Source organism: Juglans regia, chromosome 4, assembly GCF_001411555.2.
Source record: "Juglans regia cultivar Chandler chromosome 4, Walnut 2.0, whole genome shotgun sequence".
Lineage (NCBI taxonomy): Eukaryota > Viridiplantae > Streptophyta > Magnoliopsida > Fagales > Juglandaceae > Juglans > Juglans regia.
In genome coordinates, this window is record NC_049904.1 from 24,375,262 (window position 1) to 24,394,043 (window position 18,782).

Here is an 18,782-nt window from a genome sequence, read left to right on the forward strand (position 1 = left end):
AGCGTTCCCCAACCCCACTTGCTTGGACATGAAGTTTCTCTCCTTAGTTACTCGGGCACAAAGTTTCTTGCCACAAGCTCCATGGCAACATGTCCTCATGTTCCTCAACCCTGTGCTTTTGCCCATGTTGCGCGCATGCAGCGTGCACCATACATAAGCCTCGCGCGACACACGTAATGAAGCACTGGGAATAACTCGATCACAGGCTTCCAGGTCCAGAGCTAACCAACTACGAACCACCCAACCATGGAGTGAGTTGCCCAGCCACACAGCCCTCAACAAGCACAACGTGCTTGGCCATAGTGCTTTACAAGGCCACTGCGGATTTTGCTTCATGATGAAGTTAAAAAGAGGGGGGGGAAGGAATAGCATCTGACATCAGACAATTTCAGTCAAGCAAAAAATTGGCTACAACGGTTAAAGCACCCCGATTTGTCTCTTTCAAAAATTGTGTGAATTTATTTTTACTAATAAGATTGGTTTTTGTGGCGTGAAAAACCTTCTACATATCCCCACTTGGGCGTCGTTCATTCGTTTTAATATATCTCCATCATAATACATTGCCTAGCATCGTGGGCACCCAGATGCTCTTCATCTCTGAAACATGGCTACCCACAAGCCTCACCGACACTCCTCCAACCTTCGCCACTCTCTAGCAGAGTGATTCATGTTTGCAAACTTCACATTTGTGATTTTTGTTATGTACGCTAACAGGGTTGGCTTTTTTAGCACGAACAAGTATATTTGTCAACAAAGTCGAGTCCTTTGTCTCATCACGATGCAAAAGTTGGACAAAGTCCCTTAATTTCCCAACCCTCATGCCAACAAAGTTGAGACTCTTGACTCGTCGCGATGCAAAAGTCACACTCAAGTCCCTTGATTTGTTGACCTTCACGCCAACAAACCGAGTCCCTTGATTTGCCACGAAGTTTAGGCCTGGCACCAATCCTTGGACTTTCCCAGACGGCCAGTCAAACACAAGTCCCTTGACTTGTTGACCTTTGTGCTACATCGTGCAACAAGCCAAGTCCCTTGACTCGCCATGAAGACAGGCCAGGCACAAGTCCTAAGACTTGTCCAAACGGCCAGTCGGACACAAGTCCCTTGACTTGCCGACCTTCATGCTCCAAATCAAGTCCCTTGACTCACCACGATGTCAGGCCGTGCACAAGTCCCAAGACTCTCCTAGACAGCCCGTTGGTTGGACATAAGTCCCTTGACTTGCCGACCTTCATGCTAAAAGCTATGTTCCTTGATTCACCACGAACTTTAAACCGAGCACCAATCCTGAACTTGCCCAGACGGCCAGTTGGATACAAGTACCTTGACTTACCAACCTTTGTGCTACAGGCTGAGTGCCTTGTAGGTCGGGCACATATCTCAGGACTTGCCTAGACAGCTAGTTGGAAACAAGTCCTCGACTTGCCAACGTTCGTGCTACAAGTCAAGTCCCTTGATTCGCTACAAAGTTTAGGTCAGGCACAGTTCTCGAACTTGCTCATACGGCCAATCGGAGATAAATCCATTGACTTGCTGACTTTTGTGCCACCAAGATGAGTCCCTTGACTCGACCCTGAATAGTAGCACCAGCACTGCATCTTCCCTACCAAACACCGAGTGTTACACTCGTGCCACAACAACCGCCTCTGACCTTCACCATACTCCAACAAGACAGTTCAGATTTGTAAATTTTGCACTTGTAATTAGAGATTATTTACACTAATCGATTTGAATTTTGTAGCACTATCAAACATCTCATACTTACCTTCCTGTCGAGGGTCAATAAGTGAGTTGAGCCTTATGGCAGCCCGACTAGCCTCACGGCAAAGTGCGGATCCAGTCTTTCGGCTGCCAGACATTTCTCCTGAGACAACATCTTCTCAGCAAACGCCTTCTCACTCCGAGTGTTACACTCGTGCCACAACCGCATCTCCCGAGTTATCTTCAGCAACGAGTCAACAAACAGGAAAGGCTAGGGACTGCCCATCTCCCCAGGCGCCCAATAGGCAGACAGGTCATTAGATTGCCCGATCTTTGCACTCCAAGAAAAGCTCTGCACTCGCACTTGACGCAGTCAAGACAGCCTCCTGCTTATCTCACCAAGATGAGCTCCGTGCTCGCACTTTACACTATCCAGCCTATCTCCCACACATCTCCAGTCAAAGTCGAGCTCCATGTTTGCACTTCACGTGGTCGAGCCCATCTCCCACCTAACCTCGTGCTTGGAAATCCTTATCTCTTAATGCAAGCAAAACAGAAAACTAGAGACCCGCTCCTGAAATTTGCTTTTCTATGGGTACCTACGTATTTATGCATTTTTGTTACATATTTTATTTTAAAGATTATCAATATACTTTTTGGAACAAATTGCCCCTAAGAATCGCGGGTAACTGAGGGGGATAAAATACCCCAGACCCATACAAATCAAGCCCAGCCTATCAAAGGGGCCCTCACTAAAAGACAAATAAGATAGAGGAAGAAAAGACAAAGAGGAGACAAAGAGGGCAATGGAAAAAAGAGTGTTAGAGGGAAAATAAGGAATGGATGGAAAAGAAGAGAAAATAGAGAATGTAAGGAAAGCAAGTTAGGCACACTAACGAGGAGTGGAATAAAGTTGTCGTGCCTCAACCACTCCCAAGGGGAGGAATAAAAAGGGATTAGACCAGATGACCAGACGAGAAAGGGATTCGACTCCGGCTTCTTCTTCAACAACTTCAACCTCACGAAGAGAGCTTCAACGAGAATATCTCCTCCACCAAATACATCTCTTATTCTCACTATACAGTGAGAAATGAGATGCTACGAAAGATTGTAAAACAATCATATTATAGTGGATCTCCCCTCTCCAAAAACTCGTGGACGTAGACATTATGCCGAACCATATAAATCTGTGTCTCTCTCCTTTATTTTGTTTACATTTATTTTCCATTCACCGCCATAGATGTATGCACTGACGGCGTACAGTTACACAAGACCATTGCTGGGAGCTCCAAACCACATTGATCAAGGCACGAATCATCATAGCGGGCTGAGAATGACTCTTTCTCCCCTTTTGGCTTGTTATATGATTTTTTCGGCATTAACATTCCTCTCAAGGAGTGGGCCCGAATATATAAAATATTTAATTAAATTGAGTAGAGTGTAGAGTTAAGAGCTCTGATATCATGGAAAATTATTACTTGTCCCAATAACTTAAACAGATGAGAAGAAATAGATTTTATTATTTATTAAAAGGTTTTATTGACTACGCTAATTGGTCTCTTGCTAAATCCTTTCTTTCGATTTTGTCGAGGGTTGAGAGGACTGCATATTTAAACACCTGGCATTTGACCCATGACCGTGTCCCGATGGATAGGATGTTACTACGATTAGTTTTCACGAACACACACTCTATCATGTACCTTTATCACAAGAAGAAATCTTCCCACCGATCAGTCTACTGTTACTCAAATAACAGCTCCCTAATAGAATTTTTCCACGTAACTCCTCCATTTTACAATCCATGTGCCTGACTATAACTGATAATCATAGGTGAAAAAATATCCTCCCTCGTGAAAAAATCCCCATCCCTCCCATGGGAAGATCCCCTTCTCCTCTCTCTCTTCTACCGAAGTTCCCACCCTCCACTGAAGCCCGTTGACCATCCCTTTTTCCTAGAACCAATGTCAGCGAAGTCCCTCGACCTCGGGCCGTGACGCCACCCTCCCATAACCTTTCCCCTTCTCCTCTTCCACCTCGAAGCCCCCTACTCTCCCCCTCTCCCTCTCCCAAAACCAAACCGTGAACTTGATTCTGTCGTGGACTTTCAAACCATGAACCAGATTTTGTGGAATTCCATATTTGAGCCGTGGTGTGAATCAATTGGCACCATCTCTCAAAACCCCCGACATCATGACACTCGAACGACGGGATTGGTACCGTTGCCGTTCTCAGCCAACAAGATCTCCAAAATCTCTAGTATGCCCTTTTGTTCGAGTTTGGAATTCACATAACTCGCGTTTGGTGGCAAAGATATCTTGTTTTTCAAAATCCTAATAAAATGATATTGATATGAATGTAAAAATAAAAAATTAATAAACACAAAATTGAAAATTCCAGTAATCATTATCAAGTGATTTCTAAGTTCAAATGGACAAAAAGAATGGTAGAACAATTTTTATCTATCCTGTTAGTTTCAATTCACTAAACTATAATCCAGTTAGTTGTTTTCATCGTACATGAGTAACCTTTCTTGTCAAAATGCTTGAGTCACTCCGTTAATGTGCCCTAGTGGACATCTTAGCAATACTTGGGTGTGTTCAAGTGTGTACGCTTACTAAGCTGAAGTTATTGTACATTACTAATATCATCAGTATTAGGTTACGGAGAGGACAAAACATATAAGTTGAGGCTCAAATTTACAAATGAAATAAGTCCCAGGACACTTAACTCAAAAGGAAGGGCTAAAATTAAAGAATTACTATACTGAAGTAGTGGATATATTAGGTTAAAATGGTGTTGTTACTATACTGAAGTGTGGTTTGCATGTAAATTATTAGACTATCTCACATTCTTCATCCTAGGTAATCACGTTAAAATGGTGCTATTACTATACTGAAGTGTGGTTTGCGTGTAAATTATTAGACTATCTCACATTCTTCAGCCTAGGTAATCACCCAATACAGTTGAGAATAAAAACCAGGATAAAAAAGTAAAGTTGACCCAAATAGAACAACTAGTAAGTGCAACAAGACTTCGAGGTGGTAATGTAATATTTTTCACATATACATTAAAGAAGATTTTGATTTCTAATTTGCTTCTCACAAAATAACAAATGAAGCTCAGAACACAGGAAGTGCTACAGGCACAAAGAGATTACACAAAGTAATCTCACAAACTGATGCAGTTTCATGTAATCCGTTAGATCTACTTTATAATAAAAGTAACTTTACGATTTGACGAACCATATCATGCCACGTCAGTTTGTGAGATTATTTTTGTGTAATTCCTTTGTGGCTAAAGTATTTCTCTTTTAGTTATCCATATTTCTAGAACATCATACAACTCACTATTTACTCTTTTCCTTTTTCCATTTAAATAGTTTTGATAGTTTGGGGTGTGGAACATGTACTTCCATTATTTTGTTACAATAAGTCTAAGTGATCACAAGATGATGTGTATAATTGGAAAATGTTTATCTATTTTACAGCAAATGACAAGTTCAAGTATCAATACTGGTTCAAGTTTGTGGACTTCAAGAGGGAAAGACAACGTTCGTGCGGACAGATCACTTTGCTATTGTGGCATCCCATTGAAACTATGAATTTCTGGAAAGGGTAATAGTTTTGGCAGAAGATTTTACAACTATCCAAATTATAAGATCAATAAACAATGTGAATTTCTTGAATAGATTAATCTTGAAAGTGAAAAAAATTAATGCTACAAGATGATGTTGAAATTAGCTAAACAAAGGAATGAGAGGTTATTTCATGAACATGTAATGATCGAATGAGCTAAATTTAAAGCAATGAAAAGAAGTATACGGGAACCTTGAAGGCGTTGTTGACATCATGATTGTTTTTTTATTGCGATTTGTGCTGCAATTTTTATGTATCCAAAAAATATTAGTATATGTCGAATAGTGCTACGACTCATTTAACCTGTTGTACTTTGTATGACAATTTTTGGACAATTGATTGTAATGAACATGTGATGTAATTAGTCGTGTTTGGTGAATGTAATGAACATGTGATGTAATGAGTTGTGTTTGGTGAATATTTTGGAATGTTATAGATAGGTTTTGAAATTTTATGGACAGGTCTAGGAATGGAATGAATATGTAATGGACAATTTTTAAAATATTATGGACAAGTTTTGGACATGTTATGGACAAGTTTTGGAATAGCTACACAAAGCTAAAAACCAATCAAGAAACATCCACAATTCAAAACACATTGTTAAATTTCAAAGTTCATGCTCAGAATTATATAAGTTCAACCCAGAATTACATAAAATCAATCCAGAATTACATAAGTTCAACCCACACCTCCCAATAGAAACCAATAAATCACAAAGTTCAGTCCACAAAAGCTTCACAAAGTTCAATCCACAAAAGCTTCACAAGCTTCTAAACACAAACGCTTCACAACCTTCACAAGCTTCAATCCACAAACACTTTACAACCTTCACAAGCTTCTTGTCACATTAATCACAAAAGACTTGATAACATACAAGTTAAATTTAAAAAAATCCATGTCACATTGCCTAGTGCAAAAAATATTCTCCATAATATAAGAAAAAACAAAAGACTTAATCATATATATAAGAAAATTTCAATTAAGAATTCAAGTTTTAGCAATCGACCTCAGTTGTATGCCCAATATCCCTACATAAACCATGATAAAACACAAAAAAAAAAAAAAAAGTGAAGGTCTTCGATTAAAAACCAATAAATGACGAAAATTTTAAAACTACAATATCTTATTGAAGGACAGTTGTTCCTAGCATGTCCCTCATTTTTGCAAATGCTACAACGTCTTTTCTTCGTTCCTTCCATCTCTCTTGGGTTCTTTGAACTACTCAAAGAAGAAATCACATTCACTTCATCATCCACGTTGAGTCCATCTTCCACATTCACTCCATCATCCATACGGACTCTATCTTCCATATTCATTACATCTTCTACATTCACATCACATTGTTCTTCTACACTTTTAGCCTCAAGCAGTTGATCCTTCACCTTCTACACATATGTGACTCATCATTATCTTAACTTCATCACTATCGGAACTCCAAATTTGATCCTTCGTTATAGAATAAGAAACACAAAATAAGAACTTCAAATGCTAGCCGAAAAACCAACCCAGTACCACATGATTTTGAGAAAGAATCACAAACCTCCAAAATTATGCCTTAATCTCAATAACCAATGATAAGCAGAGCGAAAAGAGTGCAATAAATATTCCATACTCTATTTTGCCAAAAAATTCGTGGAACCCAAGAACATCCATTCCATTATATTTCTAATCAGTCCTAATTACCCCAATTATTTTCAGAGGCATGTGTGGCAAGTATGAGAGGAAAATAAGTGCAAAAATCATTCAGTGAAAAAAGTAGGTGCAAAAATCAAACCATGAAGACGACAATTGTGGTGGGCGATGGCAGTGACCTCTGTCGACGAGAACGACTACTGTGGTGGGTGATGGTTGCCCAGGTGGGTGAAGGCTGTGATGGGCGACGAAACAAGCTGAGGGAGAAAGAGCTTTGTGGGGGTAACGTAACTTGTGGGTGTGACGACATTGTCCAACTGTAGCGGCGATAGACTTGGTTTGATGCGGCAGTGGTTTGGGTTTGGTGCGGCGGCAGTCTATTTCTTGTGTAGACTATGGCCGTGTAGATTTTGTAGCGTTGAATTTGGGCACTCGTTTCTCTTTTGAATTTAGAGTTCCGTTGATTTAATCAGATGAGATTAGATTCATTGTGTCTAGTGTAAAACTTTATACGTGGCTTGTTTTGATTGGTGGCTGTTAAACGCCCAATATCAGCCCGACCGTCCCAAATTGGAACTGTTATCACAAACCAATCAATACAACAACCAATGCAAAGTAAAAGAAACAGGATAAGCTACTAAAACGACACTACTGGATCCAATCAATATACCAAAAATATTGTCAGATCATGAAAAAGTTAAAATGGGCCAAAATATTACTGAGAAAAGTGCAAATTTGGAGACTATCCATCCTAACAAGAAGCTTATCTTTTGAGATCTTTCATTTTCCATCCACACTCTGACACATACCAATATATGGTCCTGTAGTTTTGCTGATCAGAAAAGTGCAAATTTGGAGACTATCTATCCTAACAAGAAGCTGATCTTTTGAGATCTCTCATTTTCCTGCAGACAGCTGCCAAGAAATGGTCCCAGGCGAAGGTAATCTCCTGGAAATTTCTTAGAAAACCAGGAAACCAGGCTTTTCGCAACTAATATCAAAAGCAAGAGGCGGCACAAACTGTCAAATATGATATTGAAACCCTTCTTGGACTATTGTCTCTGTTTAAGCCTAGCATGGCCTTATAAATCCCATTGCATGCCTTGGGTATTTCATGCTCATCCCCAACAAAGCCTACCTCTTTGCATGCCCTTCTCTCTCTTGGATTCAAACATCACCTTATATTTTCATCCTTTGCTCTGTGTTTCACCTAAAAAAAATGGCCAATTCACGCATTGCAAGGTTTGTCTCGGAGGTTGCACCACCACAGTTTATTAGTGTCATCAGGCACAGAGCATCGAAGATGTTGGATACAATAAATGAAGAAGAAAGAGATGCTGACCCTAACAATTCCCGTGCTGCATCTCCAAGAACTTCTTCTTCTTCTTCTTCTTCTTCTTCTTCTTCTTCAATTCCCACCATTGCTAGTACTGCCGACTGTAATGCCGTTCTTAAAGAAGTTCAAAAATCATTTTCACTCTTTGATCACTGAGAGCCAAGAAGGCTGAATACATAAAATCGAAAGCCTCGTAGGCCTTGAGCGCTTTGTCATGTATTTTCTTTCCTTTTTCTTCTTTAGCTAAAGGCGCCCTGGAGAATTGGTCAGAAGACCAAGACTTGCTGAGACTGGAGAGGACCTGTTTGTGCAAGGCAATGAATGGACGGATGGAATTATATATGTTGTAATCTGCACTGTTCATAGATCTTTTCTCTAAAACAAAAAAAAAAAAGACCTGACATTGGTAATGGTTTAGCAATGGCTGGAAAGGAGCACAGTTCAGGAGAACTACATAAAGTGGGGAAAGAGAAAAAGAAGCCAAAAGAGCTTTCTTTCCCTTCACTTTTTACCTCCTCAAACCCTGATCTTTTTCTCCAAACTTCACCATGCATGCTGTTATGATCAATTTATTTATAGTCCAGAAAATGAAGGCTCTCCATAAGCTTCTATGTTTTCATGTTGTTTTAAATAAGAAATGTCCACAACCTATGTATTTCTTCTATTGGCCATGCAACAATAGAAGCCCAAAAAAAAAAAATTAATAAAAGAGTTGGGTGATATAGCAGTAGTACTGTAGTACAATGGCAGCAACTAAGCTGCTGATTACTTCTATTCTCTTTTTTAAATTTGAAATTTTTCAAAAATTAACTTTCCATCCTCGATCATTCAAGAGTTTCTGGTTATTTAATAAAGAGAAATTCTAATTTTTCTTTTTATAAGTAAGAAAAATTATCAAATTAAGACACGGAAGTTAACATTGTCGTAACACTACTGGAGTTGCAGGCAACTAAATCAATTATTTTTCTATTTCATATCAATGACTACATCTCAATAATGTTGCGTGTTATCCTTAGAACGTTAGATCAATAGCTTCTCTTTGAGAAATCAACTAAGTTAACCATAAAATTAAGAAATAGAGGCCCTTAAATGAATACTTTTGCTGCATCAGGTCTCCAAAGTGAAACAACCTTTATCAATGGAACAATGTTGGCAATGGAAGCCTGCAAAATGAATATGTAACCTCAAGAAAAGGATTGGCTTTGAGGACTGGGCACTGGTCGCAAAAGGTCATTTTTCTTGTAGTAAAAGAGATTATTTGTGCAGTTTTTTTTTTTTTTTTTTTTCAAGTTCATTGCACTTCTTTTGAAAAAAAATGCGTGAGTGGCATACCTTAAAATTATATAAAAGTATATATATATATATATATTTATATATATAACATTGTTGTATTTTAAATATACAAGTAATTATTACTTTTTGTTATGAATTAACATCCCATAGTTATTACCTAGTGAGAACGGCTACAGATACAAAAAGATTATATAAAAGTAAATTTATAAAATGACGTAATTTTACGTGATCCGTTAGATCTATTTTATAATAAAAATAATTTTACAATTTAACGTACTATATTAAACCATGTCAATTTATGAAATTTTTATTTTTATATAATCTTTTTATAACTAAAATATTTGTCGTAGCTAAAATGAAAGAAACGACAAAAGAAGTACCTGGTACCAAGGCAAGGGAGGAAATCGCTCGGGAACTCTCAAATGGACTGGCAACAAATGAGCCTGGGCCAAACACGCATTGGATTGAAGTTTGAAGTATGGATTTCTTGTCAATCATATTTCTGTTCTCTCTAGATTTAATTTATTCATTTTAAAAGATTAATATCGTAATTTTCTTACAAGCTTTTGATTTCTAGAAAACACATATAACTTAATATATATATAATGTTAATGATACTACAAGAACTTGTTTATTCACAAATTTTGACTCGTATTAACATTAATTTAAACGTTATTGTTGATGCAATTGGTCGAACAACCAAAGTCGCCTTTAGTCCTTTAGTTGCCTGAAAATAAAGAGAAAAGACAAAGCGAAAAGGGTCGACAAAGCGGCCCAATAATAAACTTTCCAATGCTCAAATCAACAGAGAAAACTAAGGCGGTTCTAAATTATTAGTATAAAGGATTATCCACTTTCTCCTCTCGTGCTCCCGACTTTTTAAGGGTTTGTTTGGAAAGTGAGATTAAATGAAAATTATGTGAATAATAGTGATATAATTTATGAATAGTAATTAAATAGTTTAAGTTAAGATTTTTTATTGGGTTTTAATAAATGAGAGAGAAAAGGTTAAATAAAATATTATAAAGTTAAAATATTGTTAAAATATAATTTTTTAATATAATTTTTGTTTTAAAATTTGAAAAAGTAATATTACTTTTTATGTTTTGTTTGGAAATTTGAAAATTTTATAATGATTAGATAAAAAAGTTGAAAATTTGAAATTGAACAATGATTGTGATTACGTGATGTTTGAAAATGAAATTATGATAAGTTTTGAAATGAGATATATAGATCATTTCACTTCCCAAAGAGCCTTAAGTTTCTTTCAAATAGGGAGTAGGAGCAATTATTCTAGGTTAATTTCCTCTGTCTTTTGAGAGACAAAATTCACTATGCAAGGATGTTTTGAGAATTAGATTGGTTACAATCTTAGAAGTAGGGGTGGGGCGGCAAGGCACCGCACCCCGTCCACTTGTCCTCCACCACCCTGCCCTGCCTGAGCAGCACAAGCTATCCCATTTGTTAGATGCCAGGGCGGGATGCCCTACCCGCTTCTGTGAAAGGCAACAGGGGCAGAGGGAAGCTAAGCCCTGGCCACCCACACCATACCCCTCACCACTGTCCAAAATAATTATAATTATATAAATATATATATACATATATGAGTGCGGCTACTCTGCCGCCCCACTCTTACTGCTGGGCGTACCGCCCAACGTTTTTTTTTTCTCTTTTTTTTTTTCACATTTTTTTAATACATTTAAATATTTTTAAAAAATAAAAAAAATACACCAATACATTTTAAATCACTTCTTTAATCACTAAGTTAAAAAAAATTATTTTTGACCAGCGGTCAAATAGAGTGGGCAAAATGGGAAGGCAAAGTAGCCTTTTTTCTACATATATATATATATATATATATAATTCATTAATAAAATGACGTCGTTCGAGTTTCCCTCTCCTCCTGTTGAGTCTCTCTCTCTCTCCCTCTCTCTCCCTCTCTCTCCCCTCCCATTGCCGATGGCTCTCATTACTCTAAGTTTTTCTCGAGTCTCTTCATCGTTTAGGTATTTCTCTCGGTCTCTTTCTGACTCTCTCTCTCTTCATCATTGTGGATGGAGTTAAGATTTTTTAAATTTGTTATTGTTTTGTATTTTTGGTGTTTCCCACGAATGAAGTCAGCGGCCGCCATTCGCCCCCCGGCATGCGAACGGGGCACCCACCCCCGAGATGCTGGATCAAATTTTAGAGTATAGACCCCCTGCCCCTACCCAAGCCGGAGGTGGGGTACAGGAAGGGGATACCTGCTCCAGGGTTGTTGTAGCACCAATGTTTTTAATCTCGTACCATATCGGTACAAGTATTATATATATTTCGTATCGGCCCAAATATCGGTTTATATTTCGGCCTGTACTGGCCTGTAATTTTTTTTTTTTTCATTTTTTCAAACTATAAACTTATTTTTTTACCTCAAATTCAGACTAAATTATTTATAATTTATATATATGTATTTATATATTATTTATTTATATACAGACTATTATTTTAGAATATAATTTATTCATATATTAATTATCTTGAAACGGTATATGAAACGATATCAATAATAAAATATTTTATTTTAATATCTTAATCGACACAACGTCTTGTATGATATTCAAAACATTGGGTAGCACCCCTGCATAGAATAGTGGCCACTTGAATTCTATTTGATAGAATTATTGGATCCAAGGATTGGGAAAGCTCATAGCTCTAGCCTCTGGGTATGTGAATATGCATCTTCCTTACCAGGCTAGGATGAAAATTTGTTCATCTCAGAACAGGCTGAAGAGCGGGACCCTCTGCTAAGTTTGAGCATTTATAATGGTTTGTGGACATTCTAATTTAAAATAAATGATAAAACACTATTTTATCTATTTTAACGAAATGACTGAAATGTATTCTACAGCTTATATATTATTTCTCTGTATCATTTAAAATATTATTTGTACCATTTTTTATATAAATATATTTACTTCCTCCAACTACAAATAATCTTATAATATCTTAGATCTTATAATATTTTCAATATCTCCCCATTTACTAATATTTTAAGATTATTTCTTGATATTTTTCTCAAAAATTGTGCATATACAATTAGGGTGTATAAGTATTCTCAAATATTTTATTTTCAAATATCACTCAAATATAAAATATTTTTCAATATAAAATCTTCAATTTTTTCATCTAATCATTTCCTAATCATACAATTTCTCCAAACAGTTAAACAAAATACAAAATATAACATAACTTTTTAAATTTAAAAAAAAAATATTTAAACTATTTTTTAACTCTATAATTTTTTTATTTAAATTATTTTTTTATTTTCTCAAAATTGTATAGAATATTCTAACTCAAACAATTTTATTACTATTCATAAATATTTTAAATATCCAAACAAGTGCTTAGAGCATTTTCATTGGATTTGTCAAATGCATATTCAAATTTTAGCTAATATCACATGAATTTATATTTGTCTATTTCATTTAAATTCAATCTCCACGTTGGATTATATATTTACTCTATCTATTATAATAAAATATTATTAATTTAATAATTAATTAAATTTATTTTTATCACATTTTATAGTTCTACCAATTAAATGTTAAAAATAATTATATTCTAAATGTTAAATATTAATTATATTCTAATTAATTTAATTTATTTGTCTATAGTGAGAAATTAGTATTTTAATATTTGATGAATCAATTATAGTTAACTATATTTGGTGAAGCACTAAAGCTGAAATCTAAATTATTTTAAAGATGTCCAATCTAATATGGGGTCGTTTTGGCACATATTATCTAAATTTTAGCCATTTTTTAATTTTGATCAAGCCAATAAAGATGATCTTAGTTTGCATCTGCTTTTCCTCTTAAAAGAGAGAGAAAAAAAAAAAATCATTCTTCCTTGAATTTGTCTATATTTTAAATCATGATGAAGTGTAACTGATTGTCTAAATTATTACTTATTTTATTATTTTCATCGTATGATTGCAATTATTGAGGGGTAGATATGATATTTTATCAAAATTATTAAGTGTGTTGACCTTAAGGCAGCATCTAGGGATTGCTATTATTGAATTTATAAATTGGTGCTAGTTGTTCATCAAGACGTTGGCATAATCCAAATCTACAGTGATTGATTGGTGTTAAATCTTCCCCACATCTACAGTGTGCTTTATTGGTTATTTAATTATTGAAAACTTAATATGATTTAGAACGAAAGAGACATAATATATGAAACAGATTTTATATTAATTTCTTAATCTTTTATATTGTTCGGAATATAAGGTTCAGGCAATCTTTTATTTCAGAAAACCTTTCTTTCACTCTAAAAAAAAATAAAAACTTTTAGATCTGAGTTTTCCTGAAGGAGGCCTCGACTTCTTTCTCTCCTCCCTCTCATTTTATTCTTTCTCATTTCTCCTTTATCTTCTCATTCTCATTTCATCTTTTCTTAATTTATTTTTCTTTCTTTAAGACTGAAAAAATCAAATCTACAGTATTTCAGCAACTCTCGAGAGACACGTGCAACATAAGAAGATTCACAGACTGCAAATCGTTCGGGAGATAGTGATGGTTTTGCTAAAATCACCACAAGTAATCCTCACGCGCCGCTTACAACTGTGTGTGGTCCATATGTGCCACACACGCCAGATCACCAGAATCACTATTACCAGATCTTGTCAGATCTGACTTTTGTAGTTGAAAAGAGATAAATTTGTTACATTTATGCGCCGTCAAACTCTACCGATGGGTGTGCAAACTATAATCCATCTTTTTTTGTTCTTGTTTTCCTTATTATATAGTAAAAAGAAAAAAGTAGTTCGTTTCTTAGACGATTTTTTCATAGAGGTTGAATCCTCCATTTCTATGAAGAGTGAGATTGAGTCTCTATTTAGACAGAGTTCTGTCTCTTGGACATTTGTCTGTAGAGAGTATCAATAGCAATAAAGTCTAGATTAGTTCAGTAGTGTACTGGTAGAGTTCCAAATGGTTGATATGGTGATATCCCTGCATGTATCGATTATGGATATAAGTTTCTCTTGATGAATGAATGAATGATGACATTTTCCTTAAAAAAAAAAAAAAAAAAAACAAGAAGATATAAGGGTCATTTAATTTTATACCCTAAAATATCTCATGTCCAAACCCATATTTTGTTATGAACCATAAGGTAAGATTTGCCCAAAAAATAGATGTAACCTTAGTATATACTCAAAAACTTCACCAAAGTTTTGTATGTTTATCTTGCCTCTTTTCCTTTTTGTAATTTTGTTCTAATTAAAAAAAATAAAGAATTAATCAGCTGAGTATTACACGACAGAAAACCACACATACTTCCTTAATTCAAAGATAAGCTTCATTTTTCTGCCTCTTTTATCTTTGCAATTGATTACAATAAAGTTTAACTTGTGGAAAAATAGAGAGAGGAAAAATAGAGAGAAGGGGAGATAACTTGTGATTTATTACGATATATATGCCTTAACCCATACGAAATTTTATAAAAGTAAATTTATAAATTAAAGTGATTTAATGTGATACGTAAGATTATAAAATTAGTTTTACTATAAAATAGATCTAACAGATAACATAATAGAATGCTGCTACACTCACCACTCTCAGCTACCGCTGGGAGCTACCATTAGTTATAGGGTTTTATTTTATTTTTTTTGTCTTTTCATACATGTATTTTCTTAACACTTTTAAATATTTTTTAAAAAATAAAAAAATCATAATATTATTAAAAAATATTTTCTTAATCATTAAGTAAAAAAAAAATTAAAAAAGTAAAAGTAGAGTTGAGCGGTAAAATGGAGAGGAATGAATAGTATTATCCAACACAATATCACGTCAGATTGTGAATTTACAAATAGGACAATTCCGTATGAGATAAAACTCACGTAATAATTGGTATAATAAATGCTTGATATCAATAATGATTAACATATGAGAAATAATTTATACTATTCTTAAATAAACAAGTCTCATATAAATTTTTTGTAAAAAAATATATCACACTTTAAAAAAAGGTATAAAAAATTATTATTTATTAGTAGAGTCTATTTTTTTTACAATAGCTTGTATAGAATTTATCTATAAGAGATTTATACTTAGTATTACTCTTAATATATATAGGTTATCCAAACTTATGTTGAATTTTCTTTGGTCAGGACACCTGGTGGATGTCACGACTGTACTATACTTCAAATTGTTTTTTGTCACTTTCTCTTTCAAATGGCATAGGTTTAATCAGTCCATTTCCACTTCATTAAAATACTAATACCTTATGGTTATAATGATAGATGTATTATTGGGAAACTTTTGTGTCTTTTTCTTTCCCGGCCCCTTCATTATTTTAATTGTATGTACTACCACATGTCCATGTTCTCTCTTGTGGACTTATTCTTTTGAATTTTATAGATTATCCGGCTATTTTAATTCCAGCACTGTGTTTTCTACACTCACCATAACTTTTTTTTCCGAGTTCAATGCTCTCGGAATCCAATCATATAATTTGGACAAAACAAACAGTTTCTTCCTCCTTTTTTCTAAGCAATTTTTATGATACAACATTTATTGTTATGATTGTAATTGATTTTTCAAGTAGCATAACTGTTAAATAAAGTGTTTTTTTTTTTTGTTGTGCAAAGGACATCTCATTGATAAAATAGATCAATTCCAGAGTTTGTCTAACAAGACATTACCTAAGATAATCTCAGGACCCCCCCTCGATCATTACAATCTCACTCTCATAACAGAAACTTGACTTAGCTAACTGATGTGCCATACAATTTCTAGTTCTTGGAACCCATGAAACCTTCCAATCTACCATCCTTTGAAGCATTTCTTGTATATCTTCCACAATTTGTCCAAACCAAAGCCAATTTTCACCCTTAGTGTTCACTGCCTTCACAAGCACCTGTGCATCACCTTCAAAGATAACATTACCAAAGTTAACTTCATTACATAGTTTCATACCTCTACACGAAGCAAAACATTCGGCTAAAACTGGTTTTGAATGAAATGGCTTGTTGACAAACAGCGATGCCAATATCTCCCCTTCATGATCACGCACAATCACCCCAATTCCCTTTCTCCTTGCACCTTCATCAACTGCTGCGTCCCAATTGGCCTTAATGAAACCTTCAACTGGTTTTTTCCATCTTTGAGCAATATGCCTTTTGGATCCCCCTTGATGAACCCCCTGCCCTTACTCCTATGCTTCATTAAACGTCTCCAATATCTCATCAGTACCTTGGATTATCTTCCTAGGATCCATCATCTTGCCTTGAAACATGAAGTGCTTTCTTCTTAGCCAAATCCTCCACATAGCAACAGCTACCCATTTCTGCTCAGCTTCTGTCAAACACTCACTAAATCTCTTCCATAGCTCCATAAATTCACTTTCGTTCACACTCCATTTTTGAACTAGGCTAGTATTATCCGCCCATATGTCATTGGCTACAATACACCTCCATAGCACATGAGTGACTATTTCTTCATCTTCCTTATAGATCATACACAAAGGATTCGTAAGAACTTGTTTCTTACAAATGTTCTTCCTAGTTGGCAACACATCTTGACTTGCTTTCCACAAAAAGTGTTTCACTGTCCCTGAAATCTCCAAGCTCCACAGCCTCTTCCAGCATTTCTCCAATCCACTCACCACTGAGGAGTCACCCGACTCACCCCTCTTCATTCTCTACTGTTGAAGTACAGTATAATACCCACTTTTCACAGTATAAGACCCATCATTTGTATACCCCCAGTAACATTTATCAGGACCTCCAAGATGACTTATGGATAAATTACAAATGTGCTCAACTTCCTCATTCTCAAATGAATTTTAGGTGATGACTTACACCTAGAGTTGTTTTAAATTTTAAAGGCATTATTCAAATGAATTTTCAATTGGTTATCAAAATTAATATATTAATTATTTCTTATGATCTGGTTGATTTTTAATTTAAATAATGCAATAAATTTGGTTCACCTCCTCTAGATGTATTTGACTATTGATTTCAGGGTCTTTGCTTTACTGCTAGATATTGATATCAACTTTTTAGCTGATCTCAAATAGTTCTTTATTTTTTGAGCCGTGTTATCTATAAGTTTCATATTTTATATATTTATTTAAAAATATATTATTTTATTTATTTATCTTATTTTATTTATAAATATATCTATCGAATGTGAGATTTAGGTCTAAAATATTTTTCACTCTTTTACTTGCATCTTACTTTTATTGGTGCTGTTTAGAAGACTGCGCAAGTAGGATCGCATTCATATTTCACTGTCAGAGCATTAGCATTGGATTCATCATTTTTATCTTTAAAATTTGATGAAAAGTACATATTTTTCATAAATCCAAAACCTCTCTATCCATAACCCCACATTGGATTAACCATTAGATTCATCAAAATAATAATATAATATTATTTCGTTAATAATAATATTTTTAATTTATTTTTTTCATATTTGATAATTACACTAATTATATGTTAATTAATAATTTAATTTAATATTTAAATTATTATTTCCTAACTTAAATATATTGTGGCTCAAAATTGGGAAACAATAATTTAAATAAATAAAATAATGGTTATAGAGTGTGAATAGTGAGTCTTCAAATTTGAAGATGAAGATGAATGTACTGTAACTAAAAGCTTGACATTTGAGCATATGGTGAATCTAATACCAAGATTTTAAAACCAAAATCATCAAATTTTGAAGATTGGACTCATTTGATGAGTCCAATGCTAGTGCTCTCACCCGATGCTATGGAGGGTCCCACTCCAGCATCCATTTATTAATATTGCAATAAAGAAAGATGAATAATGATGATTAAAAGGAAGGATGTTATACTTAATGTTTATAACAATCGAGTAACATCTTTGACATGATGCATAATTATGTCAATCATCTCTTATAATTGATGTGACCTTTGTATTAATCCTTATCTTAATTTATTATCTTTTTGACAATATAATCCTTATCTTTGTCATCCGTCCTACTCCTACATTCATAATTTGTTTGTTTGCCCGTTGCTTCCTGTTGATTTTGTGTATTCTGATTTATTTTTGTGGCGGTCGGATGACAATGATTTGTTATTGTTTGTTAGTGAAGTTTCAATAAGGCTTGGATAGAGAGTTTACGCAACACTCACTCGATATATCATTTGAGCAAATATATGAAATAATA

The 18,782-nt window shown here is 34.7% G+C and overlaps 1 protein-coding gene across 1 annotated transcript; it reads right to left on the bottom strand.

The window, feature by feature from the left end:
- Window positions 1-8,419: 8,419 nt before the first annotated feature.
- On the bottom strand, window positions 8,420-17,280 carry LOC108990201. The gene is made up of 5 exons (XM_018964090.1): window positions 16,836-17,280; window positions 16,560-16,730; window positions 16,411-16,511; window positions 9,402-9,467; window positions 8,420-8,605 (listed from the first exon to the last, which is right to left on the bottom strand). The coding sequence occupies exons 1-5, from the start codon at window positions 17,278-17,280 to the stop codon at window positions 8,420-8,422; spliced, it is 969 nt and encodes a 322-aa protein (XP_018819635.1).
- Between the last annotated feature and the right edge of the window lie 1,502 nt (window positions 17,281-18,782).

What these genes read in the sequence shown, in the direction of transcription:
- LOC108990201 (XM_018964090.1), bottom strand. Translation starts at nt 17,280, where the DNA reads ATGAAGAGGGGTGAGTCGGGTGACTCCTCAGTGGTGAGTGGATTGGAG. An exon ending in TCCTAGGAAGATAATCCAAG is followed by an intron (nt 16,731 to 16,835) that starts GTACTGATGAGA and finishes GGAAAAAACCAG; the next exon opens with TTGAAGGTTTCATTAAGGCC. An exon ending in AAGAAATGCTTCAAAGGATG is followed by an intron (nt 9,468 to 16,410) that starts GTAGATTGGAAG and finishes TTCATTTTGCAG; the next exon opens with GCTTCCATTGCCAACATTGT.